The 18,863-nt window shown below is 34.6% G+C and overlaps 1 protein-coding gene across 1 annotated transcript in view; it reads right to left on the reverse strand.

Annotated features, from left to right (window-relative positions):
* The window catches only part of ath (ATP-dependent RNA helicase DHX33), a 186,612-nt gene that overhangs the window by 73,707 nt on the left and 94,042 nt on the right, over positions 1-18,863 (reverse strand). Inside the window, exons 5-7 of the mRNA XM_090375086.1 lie at positions 15,497-15,568; positions 7,884-7,937; positions 6,090-6,145 (exon numbers count right to left, since the gene is read on the reverse strand). Coding sequence (XP_090231212.1) covers positions 6,090-6,145; positions 7,884-7,937; positions 15,497-15,568 — 182 coding nt within the window. The remainder of the gene's footprint in view (positions 1-6,089; positions 6,146-7,883; positions 7,938-15,496; positions 15,569-18,863) is intronic.

Below are 18,863 nucleotides of genomic sequence, written 5' to 3' on the forward strand. Positions count from 1 at the left end.
ATTTGTTTTATTTTTATGTTAATTTTCGCTCTACAGTTTTTGCCATACTACTGGCTTATGTTTTATTTTATTTAATTTAATTTAACATATTGGATATATATATATACAGGTGTCTCCCGCTTAACGCTGATAATTTGTTCCGGAAAAACAGAGCACTACGTGAATCGGCGCTAAGCGAGCACCCCTTTTCCATAAGGTAACATATGTATTTGTAAGTTAAGGTCGGTGCCATAGGATATTTCCTAATCAATAATAAACGGTATAGAAAAGATGCACAAATGTCGGTTAAAATATTTAATATTCAAATATTTGTACATATAAAATATTCTGCATTACATACATACATATATAATTATGTGGTAACTACTTACATATCAAAATTAAACTTAAAATTCCAATTAAAATCATGAATTTAATTGATTTAATTTAATTGATGAAAATGAAAAATGTGTCAATTTTGGGTTGAACTTTGGCCCTCTTCCAAATTAACTAAAATGGGGGTATTAATTTTAAACCCCCCGCAGTGTTACCACCCAACAATAAAGTCACCCGATCCTTCACCGCTTTGAAACCTGACATGTTTTTTTCTTCTTTCAATATGAAACTTCTTTTAGGCATTCGTTTCCACAAAAGTCCTGCTTCATCTATGTTATAAACTTGTTGAGAAGTATAACACGTAATACCCCTCTTCAATAATTTTAACAAGTTCTTTTTTGAAAGTTCTATTCAACCAGCCCTTACCAGTTTTAAATAGTTCCACTTTTTTTTTTTAGGTGAGTTTTCTTCAGATCATCATATTGTCTAATCTCTCTCTCTCTCTCTCTCTCTTTTTTAATAATATTTAACTTAACTGAATTCTGCATTGGATATTATGTTCAATAAAATTAGTTAGTCTTTCCATTTCAATCCTAATAGCCGGCCTAGCCCTAGTTGCTTGCAGTGGAACAGCTATCTTTCCTGCTGCTAAAATTAATTCTTTATTTTTTATAATTTTTCTTACAGTTAAACTTGCAAGTCCTAAATTATGGCACACATCCGCTTGTCGTTGACCGGAATTGATTCGCTTCAAAACATTCAATTTTTAATTTTCAAATTCAATCTTTTTCTTACATTTATAGTCTTCGTACTGCGTCCAGACGTTGCTTTTTCGTCGGCCATTCTTAACTCTTCGAAAATGTAACTGCGTTGGCTGCATTAATTACGATACAATGTTACAAAGCAAATATTATAAGCAATACACTTTATCATTTTTTAAAATGTTGATCTCGGAACTACGTAACAAGTCACTGTACTGCAATTAAATTAGCGTGCGAGAAAATTTCAGAGCGTGGGAAAATTTCTCAAGTCGGCATGGGAAATTTTCCCACGCTCTGAAATTTTCTCAAGTCGGCATGGGAAACGTTTAATGCTGTTTTGCTATTCCTTTTCAAGTTATCGACTCCATCAAATGAAACGATTTTGTTAAATATGCTAAAAATGCAATCTGTAAAAGAGCGTTATAGTCAGATACGGGTTATAATATAAGAACAGCGTTATAGCGAATCAGCGTAAAGCGAACCGCGTTATAACGGGGCCTGCTGTATATATATATATATATATATAAATATATATAAATAAATCTAGCAGAGTAACAAGAGTGAGATTATTCACTACCAGACCTTTAACAGCTCTTAAAATTACTACTGCACTTGATTTGGTCTGAATATCAGTCTGAAAGCTGTATTTTTGAAATGAAAAAGATTCTGGATCTCATTATGATGCCTGTGATCAAATGTCATCACTCTGTGGAAGAAAGCAACAGGTAAAAAACAGCAAGAGCATTGCTCTAAAGAAGTCCAAACGTGGTTCTAGTCACTACCACCTTGCTTACTGCATAAAAGGCATCTATATGCTCACCCAGAGAGGTACACTGTAACACAGAAATAACACTGAAATCCTTAACAGATAAAATATGTTCACTCATACACCAAACTCAACAAATGGCTTTATTGTAGTCATATGTAATTCAAAGGGCAAGATTCTTAATGTATGTCAGGATGGGAAGGGGAGTGATAATCTTGTATATGCATTGCATATTTTCAATCCATTCGAACTTTGATGACACATTCAGCATAATATCGACATAATATAAAAAAGAGGGCAAATAACCACAGGTAAGAGTGCAGAATACAGAAACAAATTGTTACAAATTCTTATATTTTTTCACTCAACAGTTACAATTTTTCTTACATTGTCTAGTACACACATCAAGTTGTGTGCAAGAAATTTCAATTTCATTTGGCCAGTTGGATCTGAGGAATTTTTGTTCGGATCAGTACAATGAAGTCAAATATTGTTACATGATGTTTACCAACATGTTTGAATGGACATCTGAGTTTACTTTAGAACCTGTAAATCACTGCTGAAAAATAACTTGTTGGAATCCACATAACTTGGGGAATTGAAAGAAAATCTAATTTTTAGCACTTGTCATCCCAAAATCCACTGTTTCTGAAAATTCTTTAACAAGTACAGTATAGTTTATATCAGAGGTTCTCAATCTTTTTTAATACTTGTACCACCAAAACCAAAATTGAAAAATTTTGGTACCACTCATTAAAATATTAAAAGGAAAAGTCAAGAATATTCGCATAATATGGCTATGTTATAAATTATACATATTTTTATTTCATATTTAATACAAAAATTGAACAAACTAAATAACAAATATTAAACAAAACAATACAAAATAAACTATAAAATACTTCATTAACATGGTGATTTAATTGTAATCAATAACAATTAAATGCATAAATCACAAAACACATTATTTGTGAACTAGTTCTACTATGGCATGTATAATGTATTTAGGAAAGATAGAAAGGGTGGTGGAGTCATGCTTCTAATCAAAAGCAGCTTGAGTGCAAAAAGAACTTTTTACTGAGAAGTTACGTCTGCCAGAATCTACATAATGTGAATTAGTTGGAGGCAAATGTATAATGATAGTGGAAGTACTCTACAGACCAAAAGATTGTGAAGAGAGTATGACAAGGGTCTCTACATGCAGATGGAATGAGTAAGAAAGTGTGAATGTTGTATTATGAGTAATTTCAGTCTGCTTCTAATTGACTGGAATAAGTGGGAGGGGAAACTCACTGTTGGGAACAAAATTTTTAAATAAACTAGATGATTATTATTTGTACCAGCACATTGGAGAAAATAGTATGGGTAAGAATATTCTTGACCTCATCATTACTCGTGAATCAGATGATATCACAGAGAGCTAAAAGTACAGGAAACATTGGCAGGAACATTACGAAAGATGTTCCAGCAGTCAAAGGCACAGGTTTGAATTTCAGAAGAGGGGACTATGGCAGTTTAAGGCATTACATGGTATCTATTAAATGGGTGGATTGCAGACAGAGGACGAATACATTAGAATTATGAAATACTTTTATAGCAAAAATCACAGAAGCCATAAATGCATTTATACCATTAAGAAAATACTGCATGAGGAGGATGCCTAAATGGAGAAATATGGAGCTGACTGGTCTAATAGAGCAGAAAAAGATACATGGGAAAGTTACAGAGCAATGAGAAGCTACAAGTTGATATGTAACACAACAAAAATCAGGTTAAGGAGGCAAAGGCTTAGTATGAGAAAGCACTGGCTAAGAGAGCAAAGAATGGGGACAAGGAATTTTTCATATAAATGAATACAATGAAGAAGAAAGCTAATCAGATCAGACCCTTGTGTACTGGGTATGGGAAAGTCTTAGATAAACCAGCTGATGTTGTTGATGAATTGAATAGATACTTTGCATTGGTCTTTACTGAAAAAAGACTTTATATTGAAGAGAGGCTGTGAAAGTGAGTCTGAGCCATATGAAACTAATGATTTCGAAATTACATATGACTGTTTATTAGAAAAACTTTTGGGTATAAAGGAAAGTAAGGCTCCTGCAGGTGATAGCATATACCCAATAATTTTGAGGGTGATGGCCAGAAAGTGTATTGAACCAGTGAGGTTAATTATGAGGGCATCATTGGATTCAGGAGAATTCCTTTGGATCGGAGAAGTGCCTACATATTGCCAATATGTAGGCACTAGTTCTGAGAGTGAAGTCACTACCTCTGCAGACCAATTAGTCTGACTTCGATAGTAGGGAAAGACTTAGAAGCTATGATTAATAGTGCAATTCAGCAATATAGAAAGAATGTCATTCTGAACGACACACAACATGGTTTTCTTAAGGGATAAATTATGTTTAACTAGCCTGGTAAGCTATTTTGACACAGTTACTCAAGAGCTGGATGAACAATTTCAACATTGTTTATTTGGATTTTAGCAAAGCATTTGACTCAGTCCCTTATGAGAAGTTATTGCATAAGCTTGAACAGGTTGGGATTGCTGGAAAGATTCTAAGACAGATGGAAGGTGGTTGCAGAGCAGAAGACATAGGGTTGTGATCAATGGATACTCTTCAAGCTGGTGTAATACCATAAGTGGAGTCTCCTAAGGATCAGTTCTTGGACCACTGTTATTTCTGATTTTCATAATTGATGTCAATGATGGGATAAATGGCATAATGTCAAAATTTACAGACGACATTAAGATTAAGAGCATTTTTAATGACTAGTGCCAAGTAACATTCCTTCAGGATGACTTGAACAGGCTTCAAGGATGGTCACAAAAGTGGCAGCTATGTTTGAATACAGGCAGACATGAAGTTTTTTGAGCAGTGTAAACTGGCAGCCAAGAAAGCCCATGGTGTCCTATCAATGATTTATCAAACATTATCCTGTAGAGATGGGGAGGTCATAATCCCACTGTATAAGGCAATCGTAAAACTGCATTTGGAATATTGTGTCCAAGTATGGAAACCTCATCTAAAAGAAGATAATGAGTTTCTTGAAAGGGTCCAAAGATGGGCAACTCGCAAGGTGAGGTCGACAAATGAGTGACTGTACGAGGAAAGACTTTGATTACATGGGCTACAGAGTTTGACAACTGGGCACCTTAGAAGAGAACTGTTAAGGTTTATAAGATTCTGAGAGGGGTTAGTAATTTGAATGAAGGCAGAATTTTCTCTGTTATAAAGAATTCCAAAACAAGGGGGCATATATTCAAATTGCAGAGGAAGAGGTGCAGACAAGATTGTAGGAAGTTTTCTTTCAACCAGTGAGTTGCTGGCTACTGAAACAAGTTGCCTCCACAGGTAGTTGAGGCTGACAGTGTAAAGAAATTCAAAGGTCACCTGGATAGTTACCTACATGAGGAGGGAAGTGCATAATTTGTATTTTCTTGTGAACAAGTGTTCTGCAAAAAATTGTAATTAATAATTAAAAAATAAAATAAATAAATTTTGCATATTTGTAGGGTACGCCACTTTTGTATCATTATAATATTTAACACAATTTTTTTTCAGTTATTAATATACTGCCATAGACTAATAATCAAATAGACTGCGGAACACTTTATTTTGGCGGGCTTTGTATAGAGAAGTATGCTTGAAAAAATGAACTTTAAAATGAGAAGCAAAGTACTTCTAGTAGTGCAACTGTGGTCAATGAAAATGAACACAATATTGTTGCACTTCAAAGTGAGAATGAACAATCGCAGCCTTTTGTTCCCCAAAAATTTGAAGTGAAAAAACAGGAACCAACTAATAAAAGACTAAAACGAAAGTAAAATGACAGTTATTTGAATTTTGGCTTTACATGTGTTGGAAATAAAAATGCTCCTGACGCACGGTCTGTCATATGTAATAAAATATTAACAAACAGTTCTTTGGCTTCCGCTAAACTTGTGTTTCGTAACTAAAAAAGTTTGGGAAACGCTGATTTATTCACAGAGTAGTAAAGCAAACAAAAACCAAATGTACGCTTGCAATGTTTATAGAGTCAAAAACCTCAAATATCTCACAGACAAAGTCCTACACTTCCACAAGAGAGCAGTTAACCATAACTCCAAATGAACAGGAATTTGAATCTAGACCTTTCCAAGTGAGTGATGAGTGGCAAAGCCATTAATCTGCCATGGATACAGAATCATTACTATCAGTGATCATATTTTAATAAATAAGAACATAAAAGAGCTCAAAGATTACCTCATTAATAATGGATCAGAAATAGATTCCCTTAACAGCATACCATCAGTCATATACTGCAAATAAAGAGGAATTCTTTAAATCTATTAAAATATAACTTTGACCTTGAAATAACTTTTTATATTTGTTATACTTACAAGTTAGCAAAGTGCACATATCTTTACATATGAGTAAAGATATATGCTCATATTTTTACATATGAGTAATTTAACTTATATGCAAAAAGACAAAATTTCAAAGAAATCAATTAAAAGTTTATTTCCTTTCAATACATTCTTATTTTCACAACTGCTTAGTTATGATTTAATATCAATAATTTATTAACTATTTTTAAAATGTTCAGATATTAACATTTATATTACTTATATCGTAATGACCAATTTATTAGGAATATCATTTCCCCTTCATTCCCCAAAAAGAAAAAGGAAAGTAAATGCACTGTTTGTCCATGTCTGTTTCTTGCCTATGACTGTGTATACAGACAGGATGAGATAACTCAAAGCCAAGATCTGTTCGTGGTAAATATGCAATGGCAAAATGGGAAAGGAATGTGACCATTTTCAATGAGGAATAGTAAAGGTACCTCAGAGAGAAAATGGCAGTATTTGCTGCAATAATAGTCAAAGCTCTATATAACAACCCTCCAGGGAATGAGAAAATGGTTGTAATATCAGAAGGGAGTTATATCGATTGTTCATAATATAGCATTAAGCTAATGAGAAATTGGCTGGGACCAACCACATAGGATGTTATAACATGTGGGACATTAAAAAAAGGGTTGCTATAAAGAGCTTCGACTGTAGTCAGTGACCGGTTCATATCTGATATAACAAAGTTATGTTAGGAATGGTTTATAGCCAAGAAAATCTGCATTCGAGTATTCAAGTGTTGAGAAGCGGATGCACAGTTCCCCCACATTAGCCGCTGTTATTCATCTTGTGGTAGAGCTAAAACGCCAAAGCCAGCCATTTTTATGTAGAGTGTTGTGGCGTGAATGTAGCATTTGTTCTGTTGTTGGAATGGTTTATAGCCAACAAAATGTGCAGTCAATGCAAAATGGGACCAGAAGTCAGTTACTAATGCTAAAAACATAAGAGAGCTAGTCAAGACTGTATGGGAATATAAACAGATTAAGCTGACCCAAAATAATATTTCAGCACAACCATCAATTCTGATGTATTAAAAGCATTAAAATAGCATTAAAAGACCACCCACATTTCTATTGTTTGCACATAGCAAAAAGAAACACAAAAGAAAAAGGAACAGTAAGCTAAGAATTACCAAAACTGAAGGACACTAGGAAACGATAATCTAGTCCAATTAATTCTGGTTTTGTTTGCATTATACAAGGATACAGAGAAAACAGCATTAAACAATGGACCCATCATACTGTTTAGGGATAATGCATACTAGTGTAGTGTTACAATTAAGATACTTTGTTGAGAAACCTGATTTGCTGATGCCCACAGACCAAATCATAATCATGGATGGTAGAGCTCCTTTATATGTCACTGCAGCAAGTATCCCCCTTCCAAAAAAAAAAAAAAAAAAGAGGAAGTACCTAAAGGGAAATTTTACTGCTTTGTGGTGCAGAATTTTCCATAATCAATTGCTAAGAGTGATATATCGTTATTCCTAAATAATTTTCTTAATCAAGGGATATCCTATCTAACTTCCCCCCAACATGCAACCAAAATACTGAGGTAGTATTCCTAATAAATTATCAAAATTATATCTCCTACTTTAATCATTCTTATAATAACACATATTTTGGCTTTCTTATAGATAACATACCTTTATTTTAGTGCCTGGTGATGTCATATCATCAAATCTCACACAATAACCAACCTATAAGGAAAAATTTAAGATGGATATTTTGTCAGGCTATGCAACCGTATAAAAATTAATTGAATTATAAAGGGTATCATCATGAAGCTTTTGTATGTAATCATCAAATTTTTCGCAACAACCAACCTATAAGGGAAATATTTATCATAGATATTTTGCAAGTTCAAAATAATAAATCCACACTTTTACACAGACTACACAAATGCATTGATGCTAACTGAATTATAAAAAAGTATTAACATGAAGAAATTGAATGTAATAAATTTTAAAAAGGAAACTAATTCTAAATCATTATTCACCACATCAATCATTAGTTTAATTGGAGATCTGCATTGGAAAATTTGTATTGCACCTTATATTTTGGAAAAAACGAATTTATTATTTAGGCAAAAACTGAATATCTGTATAGATGTTATCATAGCTTTATAATTCAACCAATACAACTAATTCACTAAAGGTTGCTCCCACACATTCAAGATTTTTGACACAGATGAAAGATCTGTTTGCAAAAAAGAAAAACAAAATATGAAGTGTAAACTACAATCAAAATGATTTTGGAACCTTTTGAGTATTTTAAATTTAGATGATATGTGACATTTTAATCAAAAATTGTAATATCAATGAAAACAGAAATTTAGTTCCAAGGTCTAGTAAACACTATTAAAGTCATTCTTGAATATGTTCTTGTTAAAGAATATATATTCATACGTGAACACTGACATCTACAAAGAGAAAAATAACACAAAAGAAAGATCATTTTAAGGGAGGAAAAATAGTATTATTTTAGGGAGCCACAGGTGTCACTATGGTTCCATAAAGTAATACTAATTTTTCTTTCTTTCTGCCACTATGAAAGTTCCCAAACTGCCAGGCTGCTATTACCAGCAAAGCAACCATGTCCCAATTCAAATGATGAAGACAGATCAGAGAAGGGTGCATGCTAAAAAAAATTTTTTTTGCACCTTTGTAACAGTATGATTAATATTATAATGGCCAAATGATGCACAGAAGCTACTGGTATATGCATTACTTATTTAACACACCGCACTTTATTTTCGATATACAGTAGAGCATTATATCATAGTAAAAACAAAGTGCAGTATACTATGATAGATAAAGCAGGATAAGTATAAATAGTTTCATCCTGATCTGGCAACAGTTAGGCTGCAGAGTTGCTAGATTTAGACTTGTATTATGTTATTTATATATTTAAAATTTTTCTTTCTTGGTTGCAATAATGACACAGTGCATTGCACAATAAATACCAAGAAAAGCATTTCTGTGCTAGACAGAAACAGTGTAACATCATGACAAATGTAACCGTTGTACCTGCTTCTTGTTAATATAATTGAACATATACTGTTAAATTGTTTTTTATTGTTATTTGGTTTTTAGGAGCATTAGCAACTAAGGCCATATTGCTCCGGGATATGTGGTGGTCATTCCCTGACCTTTCCGCATCCTTCGTATTTGGTGGTGACGGGCTCGAATCCCGGTCTAATCAAGAAGCCTGTGCTATGCACTGCTGTTCCTTCCCACCTGGCTACGGAGGCGCCCTCATACTGTTAAATAAGGTGAATAAATACTTAGATTATTATTATTATTTGTGACCCTGCAAATTTTTATTCCCTTATCTCACAAACCTTCACATAGGTCTTGATACTATCAACAAGAAAATGCATAAAATTTTGTAGTAAACAACACTAATGTTAGAAAACAAAACTATTACACTGTAAGTGTATTATACATATCCATAAAACATAATTAAATACATAAATATTAAAAGTATTTCCTTCTCATTCATTTTACTTTAAAATGGAAAATGATTCTTGTTCATAAGACTGGATGTTCATAAATCTGATATTTGCAATTCAGAAGGTTATTGTAATAACACTAATTTTTTGTATTTTCCATCTTTCTCACAAGTAGCTACTTTTTTAACTCACAGAGAAATACATATACATTTCTGTTAAGTGAATATCACCTTGTGTTTATATTTACATGAAATGTTTAAATTTCATGCACAATAAATAAAACTGCATACGATAATTCATATAATGTGGCAACAACAATATTTCTGTATTTAATATTTAAATACAGTTGAACTTGGTTATAATGAGCATGAAAATAACCAGATCACAGCTGTAACAAGCAAAAAGCCATAATGATTTTAATTTACGCGTATTCCCATACAATTGCTCACTGTTATAACGAGCGTACTACATGGATATACCGTACAAATTTTGGTAACTGTGCAAACATTCTTAATTGCTAGGATAGTCAAAAAACCCCAATTCTTGGAACAGACAAAAATGAAAAGGGCGACTTAGCTTTTATGACCACCTGCATCAGATTAGTAGCCAGTGTATGACCTTGTCCTTTTGGGGATGGATGCTATACAATATTTTTGCATTGCATACAATATTTCTGCATTGGCATTCCGCTTGTCACATTACTCTATTTACAGATTATCTTGTATTCACTGAACCATAAATTTATTTCAGAACTGCTAAGAATTTTGTCAATGGGACTTCTAAGAACTTTGTGTGAATTTCGGGCAGTGGTGTATTTGGGCTGGAACAATGTTCCGCTACTTTTTTCTAAATGTTTGTTGTTTATTAAACTACACAGTCCACCATTAGAATTATGGAATCCAAATTTTTATGTTCGAACTTGGTTGCAGTCTCATCGTTCTGCTGTTGACCAACAAACAAAAAGGGCAGTCACACAAGAATACATAAAAATCGATCCTGTATGGGAATTTCTATGATTCTTCTGAACAGTATTTTTTATATTATTTTGGACTTTTTGTTTTCACTTTTTTCTTTTCTGATTTTTAAAATTTTTTGTCTTTGTTTAATAGTTATAAATAAATACTGAACAAATATTCTAATCTTTGACTTATTTATTTTTGCAAATGAAAAAAGCACAGGAAACTATTTGTAGTTAATTGACAAGCGTTGCGGTACTATTTTTTTTAGCAATACACCTCTGATTTCGGGACTTCTAAGAACTTGGTATGCATTTCAAGATGTCTAAGAACTTTGCATGCATTTCTAGACTTCTAAGAATTTTGTCAATGGGACTTCTAGGAACTCTGTATGCAGATCACTTTACTGTCATTTTAAAGTAAAATCAGTTAGAAATGAACCCTTCCTTCGGGTTAAACATGTCTACTAACAAAAGAAAGTGTATTTTTACTGAAAGACACTTTCTGAATAACTGAAAAAAAAAAAAAAAAAAAAATTTAGAGAGTGCGAGGTTACAAATGCCAATGAAGCTTGTTTGTTGTTTATTTGGTTTTCAGGAGCATTAGCAACTAAGGCCATACTGCTCCGGGAATATGCGGTGGTCATTCCCTGACCTTTCCGCATCCTCCGTATTTGGTGATGACGGGCTCGAATCCCGGTCTAATCAAGAAGCGTGTGCTGCGCGCTGCTGCTCCTTCCCACCTGGCTACAGAGGTGCCATGCCAATGAAGCACTGCTTCAATGGTTCATTACACAAAGAAGTGCTGGATTTTCAATAGACATCCGATCTTGAAGCCCAAGTGGAAAAATCTGCTAAACAATTTGGATGCACCGATTTTGAATGTAACAATGGTTGGATGGGTTGATTTAAAAACCGAATAAAAGCATATTAATACAAATAATATGTAGGTATATACAGGCAACCCCAGCATAACACGGTACTTCTACAACATGGTTTCGCTCTAACACGATTGATTAATTGCGGTAATCCTCGCACAAATCCTCTTTCTTCATGCATTAAGAATCTGCAGATAAAGGAACCACTAGGTGGCAGTAATCACAGTGTGCTGGAGTTGGATTTACTCAAAGAGGTAACTACCATCAGGGGTAAAGGGAAGGGTTTTTGCTTTCGTAAAGGTGACTACGTGGTCTGAGACAGTATTTAAATTCTGTAAGGCTGATGCTGCATAAACTTGCTTTCTTGCATAATATGCCTCTACTAATGCTAATGCAACACAGTACTTATATAACATGGTTTCGCTCTAACAAAGTTAGAGAATGCGGAGAAAACCCTACTATTATTATGTTGGATGCAATTTTTCAACATTTCCATTCTTTTTTTGTCAATCCCCACTGTTGACTCGATAGTCATTTAGTCGTTATGGCAAAAAAAATTATTGGGAAATCCCCATGTTAGGCTCTGTGCTATTAAACTTGTGCTTGTTTGAGACTACAAAAAAAAAAAAATGTGACTTTGAAGCATTACTAAATTTTGTTCTTAAGAACCATATTGGAATAATTTCTTTGTTGTGAATCAAATTACAGCCCTAAATTACGCCTAAGGAACTAAGGCATAATTTGGATAACTGCCAATTTATTAAAGAATGGTTTCTAAATTGTTTTGTGTCAGCTGTGGAAAACTATTTAACCAGAAAAAATCTAGTAAAAGTTTTATTACTATTGGAAAATGCTCCAGCCCATCCAAAAGATTTAAGTCATCAAAAATGTTGAAGTACTGTTCCTACCACCTAATACAACTTCTTTAATTAAGGCATTATATCTACTGTTAAAACTCATTACATCAGAAAATTTACAATGGATTTTGGAAAAAATTGATTCCAAATCTATTAAAGTGATGGAGACATGGAAACATTTCTCAATTGTGGACTGTATCGGAATCATAACTTTATCGCTCGAAGAAATAAAACTGTCAACATTAAAACCATGTTGGAAAAATGTATGGCCAGAGTCAGTTCATTCAGGAAATATGGTCCAACCGGCAGAAAACAGAATTGGTGCAATAGTAGAACTTGCTAAGTTGGTAGGAGGGGAAGGTTTGATGATATGACTACTGAAGACGTTTAAGAATTACTGGTAGAAAAGAGGCTGGCAAAGCAGATTTGGTGGAAATGGCATCAGAGCTAAACCAAATCAATTCAGAGGATGATAGCACAGATTAAAATTCTGAAGTTCCAAATTTTACACTAAAAAGCATATGAGAAGGCACAAACTTAACCAAGCAATTAGAATCTTATTTTCTGAACAGACTTATATCGACTGAGAGGAACACAAATTTCAAAAGTGAGCTTCAAAAATGTTTAGCTCCATCAAGCAAAAGCAAACCCAGATTACTGATTTTTTTTTTAAGAGCAGAAGATACAAGAAATCTTGATGCTGCAGAAGAAAGTTCAGAAGGTGCAGATATTCTGCAACAGAGAAAACATTCTCGTTTGAGTGTGCTTAGCAGCAGCAGTGAAGAGGTAGAAAATTAAACAAACATACATTATCCGACATATGTATCACAGTTTGTAAGATGTTTGTTCAGTTATTACTATTTTTAATAAAAATTAAGTTTATGATAGTTATAAAACGATGTATTTTTGCTAGCTTTTGGAACGTAACTCCTTTTTGTACCGGTTCTTAGTCCCGTATAACACGGTTTCGCACTACACGAGATTTTATGGGAATTTAACTACTGTGTTATACGGGGGTTACCTGTACTAATATTACATATTTTTTTTTCTCTAATATTTCTTTTGTTTTTTGAATCTATCTTTTTATCAAGTTATTGAGAATTAAAAAAAATAGGAGGTAGATTTAACTCATCAGTGATATAGTGAGTAACTGTTATAACGAGGAAATTGTCAGTCCCTTGATGCTTGTTATAACCAAGTTCGACTGTATTAATATTTAAAACCTTGCAACCACGAAAGGAAATATACCTCATCTATATATATAAAATGCTTAGGTACGCTGCCAGCACCCATTAATGTGGTTTGCCTTGCACGACCATCACACCTGGCTTTCTTTATTAATTTTTGTACTAAAGTTTTTCGACTGATGAAAGGCAACCTATGCCTGAAAGCTATCGATGTATATTTATTTTATCTGTCTTCAATTTTAATAAACCATTCTAAGTTTTAAGAAGTGTAAAAATGGCTGAACAGTGTTTAAGAACTTTGAGAAAATGTAGAAGAAATGCTAATGAAACATTAGAGGAGAGATCTAATAGACTAAGAGACCAAAACGAGACTCTATGACTACAAAGGCGGACAGAAAACATTGAAGAAAGAGAAGCAAGATTGGAAATGAGAAGACGGGCAAAATGCCAGAACTAATCAAATAGAAGTACCGGATGCAAATAATCAACAAGCTGTAATTAATGTGGAAGAACATGACATAGGAAATATGTGTTACAACGGTGAGTATTGCATTGCAAGATATTGGGGACATGAGTTAAACATCGAATAAATACACTAAATGCTGTCATGATGGAAAGGTTTCACTTGTAGGTGGATGACTTTCATCAACCGGTGAAATACCACCACTTTGCTTATTGGAGGCTTGAAGTGGTGAAACCCATGTTTAGTCTCTAGAGCAAAGTTTCTGGCATCCCCTTCCCCCCATACTTCTCCTTCAACCCATGCACGGTACTAAGTACTATAGGTTTTGATACCTTTCGTGTTTGGGGTTTTCATATAAAAAAAAAAAAAAAAAAAAAAACTTTACCCACTGTCTGAGACACTTACTCTATTACGAGAGCTGCTTACAGGGGATACGCATGAAGGAAATAACTACAGAGAACATATACAAGAGTACAACTCTGCAATGGCATTCGCATCAATGGGCGAAGAGATTAAATCACCACCTGGAAATGGTCCATACTGTTTTAGAATACACAGCCATATTTACCATTTGGTCTCACCACTATATCCAAATGAGGCAAGTAAGCCAGGATAGGAACAACTTTAAATTTTCGATTCCGCTGAAGCAACAACAAAACGGCTTGAAAAGCAATCAAACCAAATGTGTATGGCCAAAGTAATGCGACAATTGGACGAGATGCTGCAACAAGTTAACCCATTTGCTGAGTCATATAAACAAATGCATCAAAAAATAACACAGGCCAACCCAACAATGAATGTGTGCATGGCATTTATAGAAGACCCGGACTTAGATAAGAGATGATATAATGCACCTACATCCAAAATGGAGGTTGCTGCAATATTTGTCAGAGAAGATGGGAAACCACCTGCAAATAGAGACATATGCATATATCCCACAGGTGACTGGTGTAGAATTATATCACCACTAAACAAGAATGGTGAAGACTGAAGGATCTAGGTTAAACTATTTGCACCATAATCAGAAAGATGCTGTATTTTTCACCGGGTACAACTAGTTTACAAAATTTTGGCCTTTGATTAACTATTACTGATCTAGAAAAAAAAAAGATAAACTGTTTTCTTTGCTTCCCTGTGGTATGAATCATAATTTGTGTGATAACACTTAAGTCAATGTTTCCCTTTTTTGAATTAGCAATATTTTGCTACAAGATTAATTTAGAATGACTGTAGAGAAGTGCATTACCCTTAGTGGAAGTAAAGATGTAAACTTCTTGTTTCAGAAAATTTAGTTTTTGATGGGATTTCTACTTTCAGCTGATAACTGTAGAGTTAAGAACAGGTAATAAGAATAATGACAACACTTTCATTTTAGTGCACATTTTATAATTTATCACTAGAAGAATTCAAATATTTGAAAAGATTTTAAACTGAAAAAGGTAAAAAGGCCCCATGAAATACATACGATATCACCAAGCTTTGTTCCAACCTCCAGGGACACACGCTCAGCAAGTGTAATGGCAGCAACTCTGCGTGGCTAAAAAAAAAAAAAAAAAAAATACATGAAACGTACAGGTTAAAATTGGCTCCTTTTTATATTAGAAAAAAGCCAAGAAAGCAAGCTTGATTAAATAAAATAAAAAAAAAAAGAAAAGAAAGAAAATACACTAACTATTTGATATAGGTTTAATTAAGGATGTCATATATCAAATAATTTCATCAGTTTTGGAATATTCTGATTATTTTTTGTCTAACCAAGTATGATAATACTATACTTGGTTAGACTCTGATTTCCAAAAACCACATCTCTCAAGGTTTCTAATTTTGAGACTTTGTAGCCTATATGCAAGAAAGGTTAATATGCACATCAATGATAATAGTACAAGCTTGGAACAGACCAGAAAACTGCAAAATTCTTGGAGTCCAGATTAGGTGCATTATTCTACTCTAATGCTGCTTTTAAATGTATTATACTGTTTATATAGAAAAACATATGGTGCATTGGCTAACAGCATAATAAGCTAATTCTCTCTGTGTGTGTGTGTGTGTGTGTGTGTGTGTGTGTGTGTGTGTGTGTGTGTGTGTGTGTGTGTGTGTGTGTGTGTGTAATCTCTCTCTCTCTCTCTCTCTCTCTCTCTCTCTCTCTCTCTCTCTCTCTCTCTCTCTCTCTCTCTCTCTCTCTCTCTCTCTCTCTCTCTCTCTCTCTGCCAAGCTTTGCATAACAGGCATGGTCACTTTTCTAAACTGTTTTATTTTAATTTAGCATAGTCTATTTCGCTCTTTTTATTTTTATTCTTCTGAAACACTATGCATGCTTATTATTTTTACCTGCCCACCCCCTTGTTTGTTGTATTCTGTTTATTTTACTTTTGCTTTTCTCCAATTAACTGTACTATTCTACACTTTCAGTTATATTATGGCAACATTCAGAATGGACTATTGTTGGTGCCCACTAAAATTGTACTCTGAATTTAAATCATCTTATTATTTCAATAGTGGCCATTTTATGAAATGGAGCATTTTTTCAGTAGCAGCATCATGTGTTGCTACCATATGATAAAAAGAATTTGGGTACACAGGGATCTGTTTGTGCACAATTCAGAGGGAAAGTGTGTGTTTGTTTGTTTGTTTGTTTGTTTGTTTAGGGATTTATTAGGTGTATCGGCAACTATGGCCATAGTGCACGAGAGTGAGAGTGGACAAAATGAAAGATTCAAGTGACTTTGAACATGGAATGTTAATTTGCAACAACCAGACATGAGATTACAAGTACCTCAGAAACTGCATCTCTGCTGGAGTGTTCACATATAACTGTATCTCTCTCGGATGTATCAAAATTGGCCCTATAACCAAATAACATACAATCGATAGAGATCCTGCAGGTGGAAGCAAGCAGCCTGTTGATACTAGAGGCCAACAGAGGCTGAGATGACTCATGCATGGTTATTTGTTATTTGGTTTTTTGGAGCATTAGCAACTAAGGCCATATTGCTCCGGAGATATGTGGTGGTCATTCCCTGACCTTTCCGAATCCTCCGTATTTGGTGGTCACAGGCTCGAACCCCGGTCTAATCAAGAAGCATGTGCTATGCACTGCTGCTCCTGCCCACCTGGCTATGGAGGCACCCTCATGCATGATAACAATGGCTACAGTCAGTTAAATAACAAGCCAGTACAACAGTGGTAACCAACGAGGCACTTCAAAATGCAGAAAATGTTGTACCTTGTCATGGATGGAGTATTGCAGCTGATGGCTGAACATTGACTGGTTTGACAAATTCTGGTCCTTGTTTCATACTGAATGGAGGACAAGAATATAATGAAAACAGCATGAGTCCATGGACTTCCACTACTATCAGCAAGAAACAAGAAGGTATAGTTATAGTGGGCTCAGGAACATCAACATCAGACAGTGGAGGACTGGAAAAATATTGACTGGTCTGAAATTTCTTGTCGTTTCATACTGAATGGAGGACAAGAACATGATGAAAACAGCATGAGTCCATGAAACAATCCTGCCAGGTGTCAACAATGCAGGCCAGTGGTGTAATGGTGTGGGAAGTGTTTATGATGTATATTGGGCCACTAGATAATCTTTTAGATAACCAACTAGATAACCTGGAAATCTTTTCTGACCAGATGTATTCCTTCACAGCTGCAAAGAATTAAACAGAACTGGTTCATAGCATGAGAGTGAATTCAGCCTACTGTGTCCCATTCCCCCCCCCCAAAAAAAAATCCAACTAGGCACTCATGGGATGAGATGGAACAAGCTATTCAGACTATTCTGAAGATCTGAAACCATCCAATTTGCAACAACCCTATGAAGAAATTGAGTCGGTGTGAACCAGCATATCTGTGGTACACTTCTGATATCCTGTTGAGTCTGTTCCATAATGAATCCAGGCTGTTCCAAGGACTAAATGGGGAACTATTCACAATTAGGTACATGTAACTAATAAGGCCACTCAGCATATACAAAATAAATATAACATTTATACTCTGCACTGCTGAGGCCAAAAGAGTCATACAGCTTCATTGTATTTGTCTTATTGTAGCCATTTTACCAGCACAACAGCTTACAATGGGTCATGCACATTAAGTAGGAGCATACAGGCTAATCCTGCAATGTGTGTAAATTTACATCCGTATACATTACCCAAGGATGATAGCCACCCCCGATACTATCACACTGGCATATATGTTGTTCATAAAGTTAGGAAGGAACCAACATCAATATTGAATATTTTCTTTGATACTGTATCAACGTTGGGTGTTGCTCCTAAGTTTTAATGCTGTGTTTGGAGTATAAGGTTAACACAGATCTATCTATTTTCGACTTTATACGGCAGATTGTTGCCTTGTCGTTCCCATTTTCCAAAGTCACTTTCTCTCATAGCTGATATTGCACCCTCCTTCCATGATTTTCTAGGGCATCCTCGTCTTCTCTTCCCTTGTGGTATCACTCATATAAAATTTTAGGCCATCTGTCTTCATTCACGCACAGATGTTCAAACCATATCAGCCTTCTTTTTTCAATTCACTCTATAATATCTACATCTGTGTGCAAACATCTTCTAATTTCCTCGTTCGTAACCCTGTCAAGCTTGGAAACTCTAGCACTTCAATGAAGGTAGTCCCTCTATAGGGCACTAAGCTTCTTTTTGTCGCCTTCTTTCAGTATCCACACCTCACATCTGTAGCAAAGTACCGATTCCACTAACGACTGTCCAATATGTTTTTTTCTTCTAAGGGAGATATTGTTGTCCCACCAGATAGTATTGAGAGCACAAAGAATCTTCCTACTTTGGTGAATTTGTGTGCTAACTACT

Source organism: Mastigoproctus giganteus, chromosome 6 (genome assembly GCF_048544385.1).
Source record: "Mastigoproctus giganteus isolate SK-2022 chromosome 6, ASM4854438v1, whole genome shotgun sequence".
Taxonomy (NCBI): domain Eukaryota; kingdom Metazoa; phylum Arthropoda; class Arachnida; order Uropygi; family Thelyphonidae; genus Mastigoproctus; species Mastigoproctus giganteus.